Source organism: Balaenoptera physalus, assembly GCF_965194825.1.
Source record: "Balaenoptera physalus genome assembly, chromosome: 14".
Taxonomy (NCBI): domain Eukaryota; kingdom Metazoa; phylum Chordata; class Mammalia; order Artiodactyla; family Balaenopteridae; genus Balaenoptera; species Balaenoptera physalus.
The window spans coordinates 48,478,835-48,497,157 of record NC_138893.1 but is presented as its reverse complement, the minus strand read 5'-3'; the positions used below and the strand labels follow the sequence as shown (position 1 = coordinate 48,497,157).

The following is an 18,323-nucleotide window of genomic DNA, read 5'->3' as shown; positions in this document are numbered from 1 at the left end:
CTTCAACTTCACTCCTTAGAGGTAGTGACCACATCGCATGTCTTCTCCTACACAAACAGACACAAGCAGCAAAAACATTTAACTGGACACACAGTAGGTGTTCAATAAATGTTGGTTGGTTGACTGTTTAAGGCAAAGTAGACACGGAGGCTGGATTTCACTCAGGTAATATATTTTCTTTTTCTTTCAGGTCATGTATTTTTCTTTCTTTTAAAAAAATTATGGTGTTTTTAATAGTGGAAAAATTAAAAACAATATTAGGAGTCCAACACGAGATTGATTAAACAACTTATGGCACATCCATATAACTGCACACCACACTGAATTGTAAAATGAAGTAAATAGATCTACATAACTGATGTGGGTAAATGGCTACAATTTATGAAGTAAGAAATGAAAGTTGTAGAACATATATAAAATGCGTATGATTCTATATTTACTAAAAAAAATTAATCTGAGAAAAGGACACTTTTTATCACTTCTAGCTATATTCATTGCTATAATTCCAGCAGCTGGCACATAGCTAGGGTTCAGTAAATATTTGTTAATTGGCTATGGTAACACCAAGGATTCAGTATAGCACTTAAAATACTCCCAACACAGTGTAAATTCTGACCTTTTTGTTGTTGTTGTTACTCCAGAACAAGCAGGATTTTCCTATTGTTGGGCAGGAGGGGATTGGGGAGAGCACTCTGTAATTAGACAAAGCTGGTACAGCATTAGATTGAAGGTTCTGGATAATACATTCTTTTTTGCTTACTTTATCTTTCTACCTATCTACCTATATATTAATCAATTTTCATAACTTTTTATTTTGAAATTTCCAAACCTATAGAAAAGTTGCAAGACTAATACAATAAACATCTGCATTCACCAACTGTTAACTTTTTGCCACATTTGCTTTATCTCCCCTGCATCTGTGTGTGTGTACTATTTTTGCCAAACCATCTGAGAGTATGTTATATAAATCATGACATTGCAAACCTAAATACTTCAGCATATACCTCCAAAGAACATTTGCCTATTTTTGATATGTATATAATTTTCAAAGAACTATTTCTTACTTTGAAATAGTTTAAGACCTACAAGAGGTTGCAAAAATAGTACAGAAAGTTCCCAGGTACCATGCATCCAGCTCACTCTTCATGATAATATCTTACATAACCTTAGTACATTATCAAAACCAAGAAAATGACACTGACACAACAAATTAATTCAACTACAGACTTTATTTGGATTTCACTAGGTTCCTCCCTCTCTCTCTCCTCTTTCATTCTATGAATTTTTATCACGTGTATAAATTTGAGTAACAGAACTCAAAGTTACAGAATAAAACAACCTTCATGTTACCCCTTTATAGTCGTATCTTCCCCGCAACCCTAATCCATCAACCATTGATCTGTTTTCAATCACTACAGTTTTTTCATTTCAAGAATGTTACATAAATGGAGTCACATAATATGGAGCACTTTTTCACTCAGCATAATGCCCTTGTGATTCATCCAAGTTGTTGAGAATTATTCATCAATAGTTGCTTCTTTTTAATACAGATTAGCATTCCTTTGGACGGACGTATCACAGTTTGTTTATCCATTCACCTGTTGAAGGACACTTAGGTTTTCTGTTTTTGTCTATTATAAAGAAAGCTAATGTGAACATTAGTATACAAATTTTTCTGTGAACATAGGTTTTCATTTTTCTGGGCTAAATACTCAGGAGTGAGATTGCTGAGTCATACAGTAAATGTATTTTTAACTTTATAAGAAACTGCCGAAGTGTTCTCCAGAGTGGCTGTACTATTTTACAGTCCCACCAGCAGTGGATAAGAGATCCAGATGCTCTGAATCCTTGTAGGCACTCGACAGTGTCAGTATTTTCTCTCTGCCACTCTAATAAGTATATATCATTGTGGTTTTAATTTGCATTTCCCCAAAGGCTAGTGATGTTGAACATATTTTTCATATGCTTATTTGCCATCTGTATATTCCCTTTGGTAAAATGTCTGCTCAAGTCATTTGTCCATTTTCTAATTGGAATGTTCATTTTCTTACTGCTATGTTTAGAGTTCTTTATATACTATGGATACACATCCTTTGTTGGATATGTGATTTGCAAATACTTCCTTCCAGTCTGTGGTTTGTCTTTTCATCTTCTTAAATGGGTCTTTTACAGAGCAAAAGATTTTTTAATTTTTATGAAGTCGAGTTTCTTGATTTCTTTTATGGATCGCACCCTTGTCACGCCAAAGAGTTTTCCCAAGTGGTTGTACAGGAAAAAATTCAACCATCTTTTTCTCCTCACATGTGTTTAATACTGTGACAGATGCTGAGAGAGATACATAGATGTAGAAGTTGTGCTCAAGGAGCTTCCAGTTCAGTTTAGACAAACACACAAATAATTACAGCAGAAGATGGGAGGCAATTATGTCATGTGAGTACTACAAAGGCTGTGGGGAGGAGGAGGAGAGTTCATGAGAGGGAAGGATCACTTCACATTGGAAATATCAGGGAAGGCTTCACGGAGGAGGCAGCATTTGAGCCTTCAGGATTTCAATAGCTGAAGTGGGGGCACAGGAAAAAATTCCAAGGAATTTTAAAGGAATTTCTTGAGCATGCACATGGCAGGCACTGTGATACCCACTTTGTATACATAATCTCATTTAAACCTCACAGTAGTCTCATGAGAGAGAGGTCAAGGGTTCTCAAACCTAAATTCAATGAGTCTGGGGTAATGCCTGGGAATCTGAATTTAAGTTCCCAGGTACTTCTAATGAGCAGTGAGGTTTGGAGACCCCTCAGGTGGATGGTTTTATTTAAATTTTACAGATGAAGAGACTAAGGTTCAGCAAATAATAGCAACTTGTTCAGAGTCCCATGGCTAGGAAGAACCGTGATGCAAAATTAGAGCTCTTATGGAGAGAACTTTATCACAAGGCTCCCTGCCTCTGGGAGGCATCATACCTAAAAAAGAATTTATGAGGGAAGAGCAGAGGCCAAAGACTAAGTCCTTGAAACCCAGGAGAGTAGTGAGCACTGCCAAATGCAGAGGCCACAGAGGATGTGGCATGAGGGAGAACCTGGGGATAACTGAACAGTGTGTCTGCCTGAGTCTGACATTACAGGAAGATGAATACACACCCCTTGCATAGGGCAGGGCACTCCCTCAGGAGACCTGGCCAGCTGGAAGGAGTTGTAGTTTGAGACTCAGCCAAGATCACTCCTTGGTAGTACAGCTTTGTGCTAAAATGATTAAAGCCAAACATCTGGGCCTACGGAGTGGTATGCCAAGAAAGGGGAGGCAGGGAGACACAAGTCTCACTGGGGAATCTCAGTATGCAATCTCAGGTAAGCTATTCAGAAATTGCAAAATGAGCCCACTTTAGATTTTCCAGGGCCACCACCCCTTTGATGGATTATTCAGGCCTTTTGCCTCACCTTCTGCTCTATGTGTGTTTTGCCTTTGGATTACTGCTTCTATTGGAGGATGGAAAGAAAAAGAAAGGTGAAACTCCAACTAGGACATTTTGCTGATTTTTGGTAGTCCTGATAACATGGTTAAAATGAGATCGGAACAACAGCCCAGATGTAAGATCTTCTAATTATTTGTGGTTGTTTCCACTTAGCCACACTCATGTTGGTCCCTGGTAGCACAGTCGAGTGGGCTGTATTCTCACTCCCAAGGGGAAGCCTGGAGGCCTGTGCAAGGATACTGTGGACAGTTCCATCACAAAACCCAACTCATTTGCCGTTGATGGTAGGTGCAAAGCAATGTCTGCTATTTGAAAGAGGACAATGATGACAATAACCCCTCATACCTGCACAAAGCACCTTCACATGCATCAACTCAGTTTTTTATGACCTTGGCGAGGTAGGCGTTGTTATCCCCGCATGCTTAGGAAGTGGCAGGAGCCACAATTCAAACCCATCACCTCTGATTCTTTGAATTACAAACCAGCCTGCTACTTTGTTATTGGCCAAAACTTTTCTGAAGCCTACTTAGCCTTACTCTGGCTGCATGGAAATTAATAAGACTTCAAGAGTCTCACTTTTCTAAGAAGTAGAACTATGCAGTGAGGAAAGAATGTATGTTTGCTTGCTAGTGACCTTATGCAGAGTGCTGCAGCTAAGCCTTGGTTTCTTATCTGTAAGATGGGGGTAAGGGCTACCTTGAAAAGTGGCCAGAAGGAGGTAAACCTGTGCAAAATTCCTGGCACAAAGGCTGGCAGAGAATATTCATTCTGTGATGTTAGCACTCTTCCATCCTTCACATCACCAGGAATTTCTGAGCCCACTGAACTCAGCATTGAGTCCCTCCAGCTCAGGTCTTGGTCTCTGATGAGGAACCACAGAGACAGGCTGTGGCAGGGCCTGACCATCTTACATGACATAAAGCACAAAGCCAAGAATATGCTCCAAAGTCCCATAGGCCTCTATTCCCCCCTTCCTTTAGTGGCCTGTCTGAGGTAATATTTCCTCCATGAAAGTAAAACTTATCCTAGAACTACATCCTTGAGATTCCAAGATCAAGAAAGGCCTTCAGTTTGGAATTCTGGAATCTACTAAAAAGTTCTTCATCCTCCCTCTTCAAAGCCATAGCCACATCCTGAGAGATTATAAGTTTGAAGACCCCACCCGACCTCCTCCCAGCCTTCATCTTTACAGATCCCATTCTTGGAAATCCACCACTGTGTAGTGAAGGAGGCCAGCTCAGTCATCAGCACTCTTCCCCACTTTTGGAGTTTAATCTGTTTGCAGGGACCTCTTTTGTCCAAAGACAGATCTCCACAAGAAGGGGTCCTCCCTAAACCAGATGAACATTTACACAGACTGAAATCTCAAATGCCTACAGGGCCAGACAGGTAAAGTAGATGAATTAAGAAGGTGGACGTTATTCAACGGAGAGTGGTGGGGGACTGTGGTGAACAGGAGAGCACGCTTAAACAATTGGCAGGCGCACCTCAGCTCTGTCCATCGTGGCCATCCCAGCTCTTTCCTCCGCTTCTTTCCACTCTCTGCAACTCAGGCCCACTCTCTTTACCTTCCTCCCCTCTCTTCCTGGGCGTCGCAGGCTTTCAGCACAGCCACCCAACCCCGGGCGCTCCGGAGAACTGCAGAGGAACAGCTGATGAGATGCTCTCTGACGTAGACCCACTTCTCCCCTGGGAACCCCAAGCGGGCATTGGGAGGGGCCAAAGCCGCGCCCTGAGGGTCCACACTCTGTCTGGAAAAACAGGGCCTCACGCTCGGGAGCTCCAGGGTGGCGATGAGCGTACAGCATACCTCCCAGAAAACACTAACCTCCCAGTGGATTAAAGGGGGCAAGGAGGACAGGGGCAAGGGACGCGGTGGAGCCGTGTGGTTTCCGGATGGGAAACCCCCATCGTTTAGGCACCCTTCCGCACAAGTCACTACCAAACCAGACAACTCTCGGGGACGGACGCTTCAGACAGGCGGTGGCTCCTACGCAAATGGCTCTGTCCCCGCGCCCTCGGTCCATGGCGCGCGCAGCTGCGGTAGTCACTGCGCTTCCCCGCCCCCGCTCCTGGATGCCCCCCTTCCCTCTCTCCGCCAGACCCGGAGCAGGAGCTCCGCCCCCAACGCGCCGCCCCAGGCCTCCACCCCCCACCCCACGCCTTAAAATCCGCTGCACACCGCTCCACCGCATCCCGTCCGGCTCACCTCTCGTCTCCTAGTCAGCTCCAGCCGCAGCCGCTCTCCCGGTCCTGGTCCCGGCACCATGAGCTTCGGCTCGGAGCACTACCTGGGCGCCGCCTCCTCCTACCGCAAGGTGTTCGGAGACGGCTCGCGCCTGTCCTCGCGCCTCTCCGGGGCCGGCGGCGCGGGTAGCTTCCGCTCGCAGTCGCTGTCCCGCTGCAATGTGGCCTCCTCGGCTGCCTGCTCCTCGGCCTCGTCGCTCGGCCTGGGCCTGGCCTACCGCCGGTCTCCGGCGTCCGACGGGCTGGACCTGAGTCAGGCGGCGGCGCGCACCAACGAGTACAAGATCATCCGCACTAACGAGAAGGAGCAGCTTCAGGGCCTCAACGACCGCTTTGCCATGTTCATCGAGAAGGTGCACCAGCTGGAGACGCAGAACCGCGCGCTCGAGGCCGAGCTGGCCGCGCTGCGGCAGCGCCACGCCGAGCCGTCGCGCCTCGGCGAGCTCTTCCAGCGCGAGCTGCGCGAGCTGCGCGCGCAGCTGGAGGAGGCGAGCTCGGCGCGCTCGCAGGCCCTGCTGGAGCGCGACGGGCTGGCGGAGGAGGTGCAGCGGCTACGGGCGCGCTGCGAGGAGGAGAGCCGGGGCCGCGAAGGGGCCGAGCGCGCCCTGAAGGCGCAGCAGCGCGACGTGGACGGCGCCACGCTGGCCCGCCTGGATCTGGAGAAGAAGGTGGAGTCGCTGCTGGATGAGCTGGCCTTCGTGCGCCAGGTGCACGACGAGGAGGTGGCCGAGCTACTGGCCACGCTGCAGGCGTCGTCGCAGGCCGCGGCCGAGGTGGACGTGGCTGTGGCTAAACCAGACCTGAGTTCGGCGCTGAGGGAAATCCGCGCCCAGTATGAGTCCCTGGCCGCCAAGAACCTGCAGTCAGCTGAGGAGTGGTACAAGTCCAAGTTTGCCAACCTGAATGAGCAGGCGGCGCGCAGCACCGAGGCCATCCGGGCCAGCCGCGAGGAGATTCACGAGTACCGGCGCCAGCTGCAGGCACGCACCATCGAGATCGAGGGGCTGCGCGGGGCCAACGAGTCCTTGGAGAGGCAGATCCTGGAGCTGGAGGAGCGGCACAGTGCCGAGGTGGCCAGCTACCAGGTAAAGGTTGGAACGCTGCGTAGGGAGGGGAGTCCTGTTCTCTCCCGCGCATACTTCCCGCACAGTTGAGGCCCTAGAAACCAAGGGGAGGATAAGGGTGGGGATAGAAAGAGCCCCGCCTGGAGGCATTAGCAAACAAAAAGCCCTGGAGCCTCTCTCGCTAATTTTAGGGGCCTGGACGCCGTCTTTCCCTGCCCCTCACTTAACGTCCCTGCCCAAGCCCTTCTAACAAAGAAACCCTCAAGCTTCTGTTCTTCGGAGTCTTAATATCTACCTCATGCCTCCCTGTCAGCAAGTGGGCATAAACACGCTGGCGACCTGAAGAACAGCACCCACCCAAAGTAGGAGTGAGCCCAGCGGGGGTGGGTCACAGCCTCTCCATGGCTGGTGGTGCTGTTTCCGCTGTCTGGCTTGTTTGATTGACTTTGAAAGGCTTTCTGTGCGCCCTGGAAATAGTTCTGCCCTTGGGTTGGGGGAAGAATGAGGTACTAAACTGGGAAGGGTTCTATCCCATTGTTTTGACTTTTGCCCTCAAAGGAGTAGAGATTGGGAGCCAACAAGATGAGTGATTGGGCTGGTAATAACCGCTCTGCTCTGTCCTCCCCCAACACACATACACGGTTCCCTCCTCGACCGAGTAATGTTACTTCTTCCTAAAGAAAGCTTTGCAGCCCTTAGCAAATGAGAGCGGTCGGTCGCTGTCCTCGGTGCTGATCTCTAGTTCTTTCCATCTCAGAATTTCCCTCCTGTCTCATGTCCCAGTTATGAGTCTCTAGGCAATTAACTGCTTTGATTTTTTTTTTCTCTTCTGCAACACCAACACATCAGTCTTGGCTACCTGCAATCAAAAAGGTCACCTCGTGGACAGCATCAATTTTCACTTTCATGGATGGCTTAGCACTTAACAAAAACCACTTAATCTGCTCAGAAACAGTGAAGTCCCACTCGAAAATGCCCATTTCCTTAACATTTTTCCATCCTAAGTGCATGTGATAAATCACAGAGATGGGTTCATCTTTGTTATAGGTCACTTATTTTTTTTCCCGTCTTTGCCTGTCCTCTAAGCCCCTGTGAAGGTATCGATTGGCTCTTTCCTCCTTTTCTCTCCAAACAAAGGCCACTGCATCTTCAGTTTTACCACATAGAACATTCTGGGCTTATGACCACAAAGGACACAGAGGCAGGAGAAAAGTGTAGAAAAGAATCTAAATAGTGTGGTTCAGTTTCAAGGTGCAATAAAAATTCCATGGGATAGAATGCTAATAATTTGGAAACTTGCAATAATTCATTCTAGCCAAGATCAAAGTTTACATTTGATAAAATTAATGGGGTTTGGGAACATTAATAAAATACAATCAAGAAAGTAGTGAAACCTCAAAATGCTAGTTGAGTCTGGAGCTATTGATGTGCAGTATTTGCTGTTCATTATAAATTACTCCCTTTGATAAAGGAAGGAAGCTTGCTTAGACCATTTGTTTTGGTGTTTGGAATTACAGTAATATTCAAATACTTCTATTCCACTTCAGTATCTGTAACTTGAACTTTTCACTATGTGGCCTAGGTCCCAGATGGCCTGAACTAATCACATTTAGTTAATTGAGACTTCATGTTTTCTTCTAGAAGCTTCAAAGGATGAGTTAGGTGGTCTTCTGGAGGGCTAGCCCAGTATTTCTCTAAAAAGGATAACTTACCCACAACCACCATCTGAATTGGGCTTTGCCATGTCCTCTGTTTGCTCATTATAGCCCCTGTATTCTGAGAGGTAGTGACAGTATTGTCTGGCTTGTTTTGTTTGCTTTAAAAGGCTTTCAGTGTTAGACAATAGTAGGGTCATGGAGATGTAGTCTGCAGAAAACAAAAAACAACAGAAACTGCAGCTTCTGCAGCTCTGCAGTGCTGCCCCCATCAGCTTTAGCCTCAGAGCCTCAGTGGACCTGCTTTGAATGGAAGAGAAGATCAGACAACATATATACATATATATATATGTATATATGTATATATATGTGTGTGTATATATATGTGTATATATGTGTGTGTGTGAGTGTATATATATATCCTACCTACCTTTTAGGACCTAAGGCTGAGGTGGGGCTCACATCTTCACCTGGGGATCCTGAAGTCCTGAAGCCACAAGGGAGTCCTCGGGCTATTCTCTGTAACAGTCTTAGCAGTGCTGACTGAGATGAAAAGCCTCCTCCACAGTGAGATTCAGCCATTGTTTCCTTGCCCTCTAACCCCATCCCCCTCCCCTTTCACTGCAGTAATGGAGGCTGTTCTTTCTTCTGCTTCAGAGATTAGTGCTAGGCTCATCTTCCTTTGCAAGTTTGCCACCCTCTTAGTGGCAGAGGAGGGCCCCATTAAAGTCACGTTTTCCCTGCTCCTGAGAGCTAACAGCCTATTTGAGGAAAGAAAGCTTATCACACTTTTGAAAGGGTGACGAATGATTCAAGGTGACATCGTAAGTATACAGTGGTGTATGAGAGAGCCTGAATCAGGTAACAGGAAAAATTATGAGGAGTTGGGGCTGTTGTCCTCAGAAGCCAAACAGAGCCACCCTCTTTAGCTGAAGGCTTTCCATTTCTGACACAGGGTGATTCTGGTTCCTGCATAGCTGCTTCACCACCATTGGAGTCCTTGCTCTGCCAAAGATGTCTAAGGACATTTTTGCAGGGTACTGGGGGCCCTGGCCCTATACTATGGTCAGTCTTGGAAAGCTGAAGCTTTCCTTGAAAGACCTTGCTGAACAATCAAGATCACACCATTAGTTAATGCTCTCCAGGGAGATGAGCCAAGTCTGCCCTCTCTCCAGTATGAGATTGGAATGCAGCCTAATTAAATAGGAGGAAGGGGCTGGCCCCTTGGAGATTAGGGGTGGCAGTGGCTGAGTAAAAATCTATAGCTTGATAGATCCATTTCTGAAATTAGAATTCAAGAAAAAAGCTTCATTTGGTCCCTCTCTTTTTTTTTTTTCAACTCTTCCATGTGCTTTTTGCTTTCTTTTGTTCTGTTTTTGCCCCCTCTACCTCACTGTATTATTGTCACCTGGGCCATCCTTATAGAGCTTTTACAGAAAAAAAACCTAGTGTTTCCTAAACCCATTGACCCACCAAGGTTACTTGGGCGCTTAACAGAAAGATTCTCAGGCCCACTCCCAAAGATATGGATTCATCAGTTTGCAGGTGGGGCCCAGGAATATGCAATTTCAATTAAAGCACCGTCATTCCTCAGACTGATTTGGGTGTGCATTGACTTAAACCACATTTCCCAGTGTAAACCAGCCTATAGAAATACATATAATGCAACATTTTAAAGTATGGTAGGAAAAAAAAAGTACGGGATGAAGCAAAGACAGGAGTGAGAAAAGGCAGCACAGTGACCTGTGAGTGTACCATATATAGAAATCCTCTCTCCCCACCTTCATTTATCAGGCAGAGCAGTAATTCTGAACAGCCTCTTTCAATCAGTGAGTGCCGCACTCACTACTGCTCACCTGGCTGAGGGCCCCTCAAAGTGATGAAACCCACAGCACTGTCTGTTGTTCCTGTGCTCCACTGCAGATGCTAGCGTGGCCACTTCTCTCTCTTACTCCCAGCCCGCATCCTTCCTTCCGGCCCTGAGGAAGATGCTCAGCACTTGGTTTAGCCATTCCAGGAGAGACCCCCGCAGGAGCTGGGAGTGCCTCTCTCCCACTCCCTCAGGCTAATCCAGCAGTAGCTGATTGGTTGGGGGAGGGAGCAGACTGCAGCGCTCTGCTCACATTTCCAGCTGGAGGCCATCTTTGGCAGGGCTTTTGAAGGGCAATGCAAGACAGCCTGGTGTGGGGAAGAGAGCGCAAACGAGGAGACCGGACATTGAGGAGCAGTGGTCAGCAGTCAGCACAGTTCCTTCTAACAGGAGCAGATTCGTGCTTTTTGTCTACACTGGTCCATAAAATAGACATGTGAAATGTGTAACAGAAAAGTTTAAGGAAGTTTCATCTATCTGGAACTCAGGTCCCCAACAACCTCTTATTCAGAAAACACAGCTGTGAAACAAAAATAATTTTTTTAAAAGGACCTAATTAACCTGCTGATGTGACAAAACATCTATCTCTAAATCACATATTGGGAAGTTGGCCCTTCTGCTGCCCCCAGCCTGTTTATTGTTAACTTTACATGATTCTAAAGTACTTTGCTATTTGGATTTCAAACCTGCAGCAAGGTAAAGAAGAGGAACCACTGGAGTCAGGCATTGCCAAGAATGAGTAGAAACGGATCAGTTAAACTTTCAGGACAAAGAAAACCAATACGTAGCAAACACTAACTCAAACACTGCTCTATGAATTGGGAGATTGGGATTGACATATATACACTAATATGTATAAAATAGATAACTAATAAGAACCTGCTATATAAAAAATAATAAAATTTTTAAAAATTTTTAAAAAATTAAAAATTAAAAAAAATACTGCTCTAAGGGGCCATTTAGGGTAGAAATAAACAGTCTGATATATCTTAGTTGACCTAAAAGATAAATCACATCACAGAATTATAGAAAAATAATTGATCATTATCTTAATCCTTAGTTGCTGAGAAAGGTTGCATTATGTTTAGTGTCCTAGGTAAGAGTGCTACAAACCACTTTAGAAAGGTTTTTATTTAAAATTGTGATTTTTTAAAAATCTGTTACGGAGATGTACATCTTCGTGAAAAACAAACAAAAAATAATAATCTGGTGCTTTAAGGGGTTTGCCTCCAACTCTCCAATATTAAAATTTTATTTTACGTTGCCTTCCTTAGTTATCTAAATGGTTGTAGGGAGGGCTCGTGATTAATTTGTCCATATCGTTAAAAGGGTAGAGAGTCACATGGTATGATATTAACAATTAAAAAAATCACTAACATTTATTGTGCATTCCTAGGTGCCGAATGCTGTTCTAATGCCTATTATCTAATTTAACATATAATGGATTCATCACATAATAATGTGAGGTGCATTAAATTGGCATCCTAACTTGAGGATCTCAGAACACCTCAGAAAATAATAAACACTGTAATTTCCCATATACAGACATGGAAGTTTCAAAGAAACTAAAATATAGAAAACTGACTGAGGTATGTTAGATGTTTGTGGCAGGGCAAGAAATGCAACCCAAAGATACTGATGAAATCCTCTTTTTTTCCTCATATAACATTTCTCTTGCTCCTTTGCATAATGAGTATGCTCCCTCCCCTTTCTCCTTTTTCCTTCACCCTAGACTCTTTTCCCCCTTACCACAATAATATTGATTTTCTTACCTCTAATGAGTCACTAGCAGACTTGCTTGTAGGCTAGTTTAACCTCAAATATAGCAACCATCCAGTAAAATTTCTTGGTAAAACTCCTTTTAAACTCTCATGATCTCTTAACACACTTTGGAATATTTTCATCACTGTCCAGTGTATTATGTATTTTCCCCACTGCTTATCATCCCTTGCTCTGTTCCCATCAGTTAATTGAGTTTCTTTGTGGTATTCCTGTCAATATTTATAGAACAGGTAGGTGGTATGAATTTTTGTTCTTTCTGCAGATTCTCTTGATTTGGAAGTTTGCACCCCCAGTGTATCAGCCCTGCCTTTCACCATCGCTTCAACATCCCCACAAGGGAAGTTCAAAGGGTTCCTCAGCACTTACTTTCTTGAGGTTTCTGATATGTTTATCTGCAACACTATTTCATAAAAATAACTCTCAGTCACTGTGCTCTTCATGTTGACAGAGTTGCAACTGAATTATATAAATTATTTGCTCAGAATAAGAAAACAAATGCTTATGTAGCATCATTCATTCATTCAAGAGTCATTCATTGAGCATCTACAGTGTGCATTGTGCTAGGCTGTGGGCTTCCAGGGGTGAACTAGACAGAAGGGGTCCAGGTTTCCATGTAAATTACATCCTGGTGCAATAGTTCTCTAATAGTGACTCACCCTCCAGGGAACGTTTAGCAGTGTCTGGAGACATTGTTGGTTATCACAACTGGGAGGGAGAGCACGTGCTACTGGCATCTAGTGGATAGAGGTCAGGGATGCTGCTAAAAATCCTACGTTCATAGGACAGCCCCCCACAACAAGGAATTACGTAGATAATGATAAGAGCTAAAAAGCAGAGTGGGAACTTCCCTGGTGGCGCAGTGGTTAAGAATCCGCCTGCCAATGCAGGGGACATGGGTTAGGTCCCTGGTCCGGGAAGATCCCACATGCCGCGGAACAACTAAGCCTGTGCGCCAGAACTACTGAGCCTGTGCTCTAGAGCCCGCGAGCCACAACTACTGAGCCCACGTGGTGCAACTACTGAAGCCCACGCGCCTAGAGCCGGCGCTCCACAACAAGAGAAGCCACCGCAATGAGAAGCCCGCCCACCGCAACGAAGAGCAGCCCCCGCTTGCCACAACTAGAGAAAGCCCGTGCACAGCAATGAAGACCCAATGCAGCCAAAAATAAATAAATAAATCTATTTTTTAAATATAATAAATAAATAAATAAAAAGCAGAGTGGCCAGTTTCAAGTGGGGGCTTTTTTCTAATTTGTCTTCCCACTGGAGGTGCCTTTTTCTAATTTACACAAAGTTCCTTCATGGGCTAGCAGCTGCCCTGGTTTAAGGTAAAATCACGTGCTAGATCAGTGTGGAAAGGATACTTAAACTGGATGCTGAGGAAGACCTGTCTTAGTAAAGGGCATTTGAACTGAATCTAGTATGACATGAAGTCAGTCATGTGAAGACCCACCACAGAGCATTCCACACAGAGGAAATAGCTAGCCTAAAGGGCCTGGGATAGCAATGAACTTGGTAAGTTTAAGGAGCAAAAGAGTAGGCCAAGGTAGCTAAAACACATTGAGCAAGGGGAAAAGTATAGGCCATGCTGAGGAGTTTGGACTTAATTCCAAAGCTGTTGGAGGGTTTTAGGAAGATGAGCAATAGGATCTACTGTGTTTTTAAAAGATCCTCTGGTTTCTCAAGAATCACAGATTTAAAGCTATTTTTCTTCTGTGCCTGGGTTTGCACCTGGAGGAACTTAAAGCAAAAGTATTATATGAACTTAGTTTCTTTTTTAAAAAATATTATAGGGACTTCCCTGGTGGCACAGTGGTTAAGAATCCGCCTGCCAATGCAGGGAACACGGGTTCGAGCCCTGGTCCAGGAAGATCTCACATGCTGTGGAGCAACTAAGCCCATGCGCTACAACTACTGAGCCTGCGCTCTAGAGCCCGCAAGCCACAACTACTGAGCCCACAAGCCTAGAGTCTGTGCACCACAACAAAGTGTAGCCCCCACTCACTGCAACTAGAGAAAGCTCATGCGCAGCAACGAAGACCCAATGCAGCCAAAAATAAATAAATACATAAATTTTAAAAAAAATTATAATTTCCATCTGCCATTTGGATTAAAAAAAAATCCCTTGGAGTGTTTATGCTTCCTCCCTATCTGTCATGTAAAATGCTTTCAGTAAAGTGATTGAGTAGCAGACTTTCAGGAAACCATCAAAACAAATGGAGGCAGAGAAGACTTGCCATCCCCTCTGTGCTCTCCACAGTTGGAATTTTCTGAATCTAAGCTCCTAACCTGAGCCTTTGGTTTTGGAAAGTACATGTAAGTGAGTGATTCAGCAGTAATACAACAAGCAAGGGAGGGACGGTAAGTAAGTAAAAAATAAATATTTCCCCGGTATTCAGTTTAGAACCGTGTGCTCCGTGGTAGAAATGTATCCAAATCTCTTGGGGACCTTTATGAAAAAATGCAGATGCTGGGACCCCACCCTAGAACAAATGAATCAGAATCTGGGCTGGGGGACAGGTCCGGATTCTTAATGTGTAGGCAGGGTTGAGAATCCTTGCTTTCTCAATCTCAGTCTCAGTCTCCATGAATGTCAGCTGGTTTGGCCTAAATATGTTGGACATGCGTTGCTTTTCAGGATAATATTGGGCAGCTGGAGAATGATCTGAGGAACACCAAGAGTGAGATGGCCCGCCACCTTCGGGAATACCAGGACTTGCTCAATGTCAAAATGGCTCTTGACATTGAGATAGCAGCTTACAGGTATGTCACAGGGCATGCTCACCCAAGCAGATCCCATCACCTGGGGCATCTCTACCCAAATAAGTGGTTTTAGTCTCTCTGATTTCTGATAGGTGAGGGGGGGGTTAAGGAAAGGCATCACAGGCTCCTTCCAGGTGAGCTGACCCTTATGTCCCTCGACTTGGTTATATCCCAGCTCCACCTTACTAGGCCTGGAGTAGTCTACCTACCTCTGCAAGGATTTAAGGGGATAAAGTGAGTGCACAGAGGTTGAAATAAAATCTATCAGACTCTAACTTTAAAAATGGGGTTCATATAACATAGAAAGTCCCAATAGGTGAGGTATCCCCCTGGATTCCTACTCAAGCAATATGTAAGTGAACATTTACCTCTAAAAAAAATAGATACGGGGTGGGGGTGGTGGTGGTGTGATGAACTGGGAGATTGGGATTGACATGTATACACTAATATGTATAAAATAGATAACTAATAAGAACCTGCTGTATAAAAAAATAAAATAAAATTCAAAATAAATAAATAAATAACAGCAGCTACTATTTTTTGAATGACTGCTGTGTGCCAGGTACTATATTAGATACTGCATGTAAATTATCTAGGTATCAAGTCATATTATTCCCATTGTGCAGATGAGAAAACTTGAACCACAGACTGTGCAACATGCTCAAAGTCACAGTGCTGGTAATGGAAGAGCTCAAACTAAACCCCAGATCTGTCTGAGAACTTTTTCTATTTTTCCTTACACTATGTATACTACTTCAAAACAAAGCTCCAAGAGGAGTTGATAGTGTTTTGAGTTTCTGATTTTTAAAAAAATGATAAAAATTATTAGAGTTATGAGAAAAAAGGTACTGGGGCCATGCTTTTATGATGCTGTTTAAGCCAGGCTGGGAAAAAGCTTGGTATCTGAAACAGTTTAATTCACTGGTTTCTGTTATTGCTGATTCCATTTCCTTTGTACCCCTACACGTTGAAAAATTACAAATCTCAAGTTCAGGCTGAATTAGGCAATTCCTTTGTGGACTTCTTACCTTCTTATCCCTGTTGCACTTAAGGTGTTAATTAGTAAAATTCTCCTTAGAGCTTTGTAGACTCTAAGTGCCAAAAATGGGTGTGATGAGACCAAGGGGAGTTGTAGGGTTTTTTTAAATGTATTTGCGAATAGGATAGGTTTCCCCTTGACAGTGCTTTAAACGCAGCTTGTGCTGAAGATTTGTGAGTGTGTGTCTGTGTGTGTGTGAGTGTGTGTTTGAGTGTGTGTGTGCACGTGCCGGATAAAGTCCGGGTCTTTGAGCCTTGAAATTCACTATTTATTGGCCTCAATCTCACGAAGAAACTGCGAAATCTTTCTAATCTTTCTAAAATGAATAGAGCCTGGAGGGTTAAATTCTTTAAAAAAAAAAGTTTCAAGTTGACTTCCTGAGAGTTTTTCTCTGTTGGATTTACAGGAAACTGCTGGAAGGCGAAGAGACACGTTTTAGCACCAGTGGATTAAGCATTTCAGGCCTGAATCCACTTCCCAATCCAAGTTATCTGCTCCCTCCTAGAATCCTCAGTTCTACCACCTCCAAAGTCTCATCCACTGGGCTGTCTGTTAAGAAAGAGGAGGAGGAAGAGGAGGCTTCTAAGGTAGCCGTGAAGAAAACCTCCCAGTTAGGGGAAAGTTTTGAAGAAATATTGGAGGAGACAGTGATATCTGCTAAGAAAACCGAGAAATCAAATATAGAAGAAAACACCATTTCAAGCCAAAAAATATAATTCTGTTGCTTAAAAAAAGTTAATGCTTAAGAGGGGATAATATGCATTTGACTTGTTAAACAGCCTATTCCTGATCCAAAACACCTGTCGCCACTATACAATGTCTTCAAGGCTTCAGTCTCATATTTAGCATTGAATACTTACTTTCTCTAATAAGAAAACCACACCTTAGATTGGAGCAAACAGCATTCCTAGAGCAATCACAGAGGAGTTATCTAAGAATGCAGCTTTCTCACTTAAACCTTAGGCTTCACAGCAATAGATGATTCAGGTACAGAGGAAGTACAAACTAAGGTACTAAATCTGTGATCATCATCATTTTGCTGTGAATTGAAATTAAAATCTATATTCACTCACCATACCCAGCCATTACCCAGCTATTTAATCTCACTCTAGATACCTAAAACATAAGGTCACTGCCAAAGATAAACCCACGGTCCACACCTGACACCACTCTGATAGAACTGTTTCACAAATGATAGGTGTTTGTTTAATGGACTCTTTCCCTCCCATCCCCCCTCAATTCCATATATCCTTTTCTTCCATTCAGAAAAAAGAAGGCTAGTGTAGTATTTATCCCTTTGAAATACATTTCGGTTCTTCTCAAAAGAACTTACCCCCTTTAGCTCTCTCTGCTCAATAGGTAGAATTAGATGCATGCTGACCATTTCTGTGATTTGTGTAGTGACTTCTCCCTGTCCATTTCATGTCCTTCTATTGCTATAGTTTAAAAGAAATGGCAGTGATAAGTTTTATGGGTTGCCCCCAACAAATAAAATATTGAAAAAAGTCTCTAGATTTTAGGCTTTTAGCTTATTCAAATCCATTTAATTAGGAAAAAGGAATACTTTATTGAGTGTAGCTTTTCACCTTAACTTTAGAAGCACAGTCCTAGTTAATCCCAAACTGTGATTAAGCTGACCTTAGATTTAGTAGTATAAGCTAGAAGAGGTGAGTATTTGTATGAAGGGGAAAAGCCAAGGTCTCATTTATCCGTGGCAGTTCATTTGTGGTGATAGAGAATTAGCTGTTTCATGCCTTTACCCTTAGACAGAATCCACATATTCCCCTTCCCACTAGTCTAGGTCCTAAGGAGGCCTTGTTTTCACTCTTATGCCTTTTAAGAGTGCTAAGTATAGATTATGTTATCACCAGGACACAATGCTCCTGCCCAAAAGGAAAAGAAGTCACTTCTGGTCAATCAACACCACCAGCAAATATAAAAAAGAAATATTTCTCTTTTCTGAAAGAATCTTGCCCAAACAGTTTTCCCACTGCTGCATGGTTAGTGGGGTCTCCCTTCCCTGCTGGAGACAAAGAGATACTCAGGCCAGAGAAGGGGCACACATGCTCCTACTCACATGCTAGGAAGTAGATTCTGGGGAGGCCAGTTTTCATCTGCCCAGCTGTGTAGCAGCTGCATTGCCCAGTCTTCCATGTGTGCCAAGTTTGATGCAGAATTAATTCTCTGTTGGAGTCACTTCCACCAGATCTAAAGATTTGCTATATCTCTGTCACACATCTCCATTAGGAACTCTGTGGTGAAAAGGACATGATGCTTTTACTGAACTTTCTTATTCTAGCACATGCTTCAGTCGTTCAAGGAACTTGAAAGAATACTTTTCTCTTCTTCCTTTCCCTTACTCCACCCCATCTTTACTCCCCACACTTACTGTAAAATGTTAGTAAAATGAGAATTAAAAGTCACATGAATCCCA

General features: G+C 44.0%; 1 protein-coding gene across 1 annotated transcript; it reads left to right on the top strand.

Moving 5' to 3' along the window:
* Nucleotides 1-5,678: 5,678 nt before the first annotated feature.
* INA (internexin neuronal intermediate filament protein alpha) lies at nt 5,679-18,323 on the top strand. The gene is made up of 3 exons (XM_082425269.1): nt 5,679-6,801; nt 14,726-14,850; nt 16,296-18,323. The coding sequence occupies exons 1-3, from the start codon at nt 5,737-5,739 to the stop codon at nt 16,603-16,605; spliced, it is 1,500 nt and encodes a 499-aa protein (XP_082281395.1). The 5' UTR covers nt 5,679-5,736; the 3' UTR covers nt 16,606-18,323.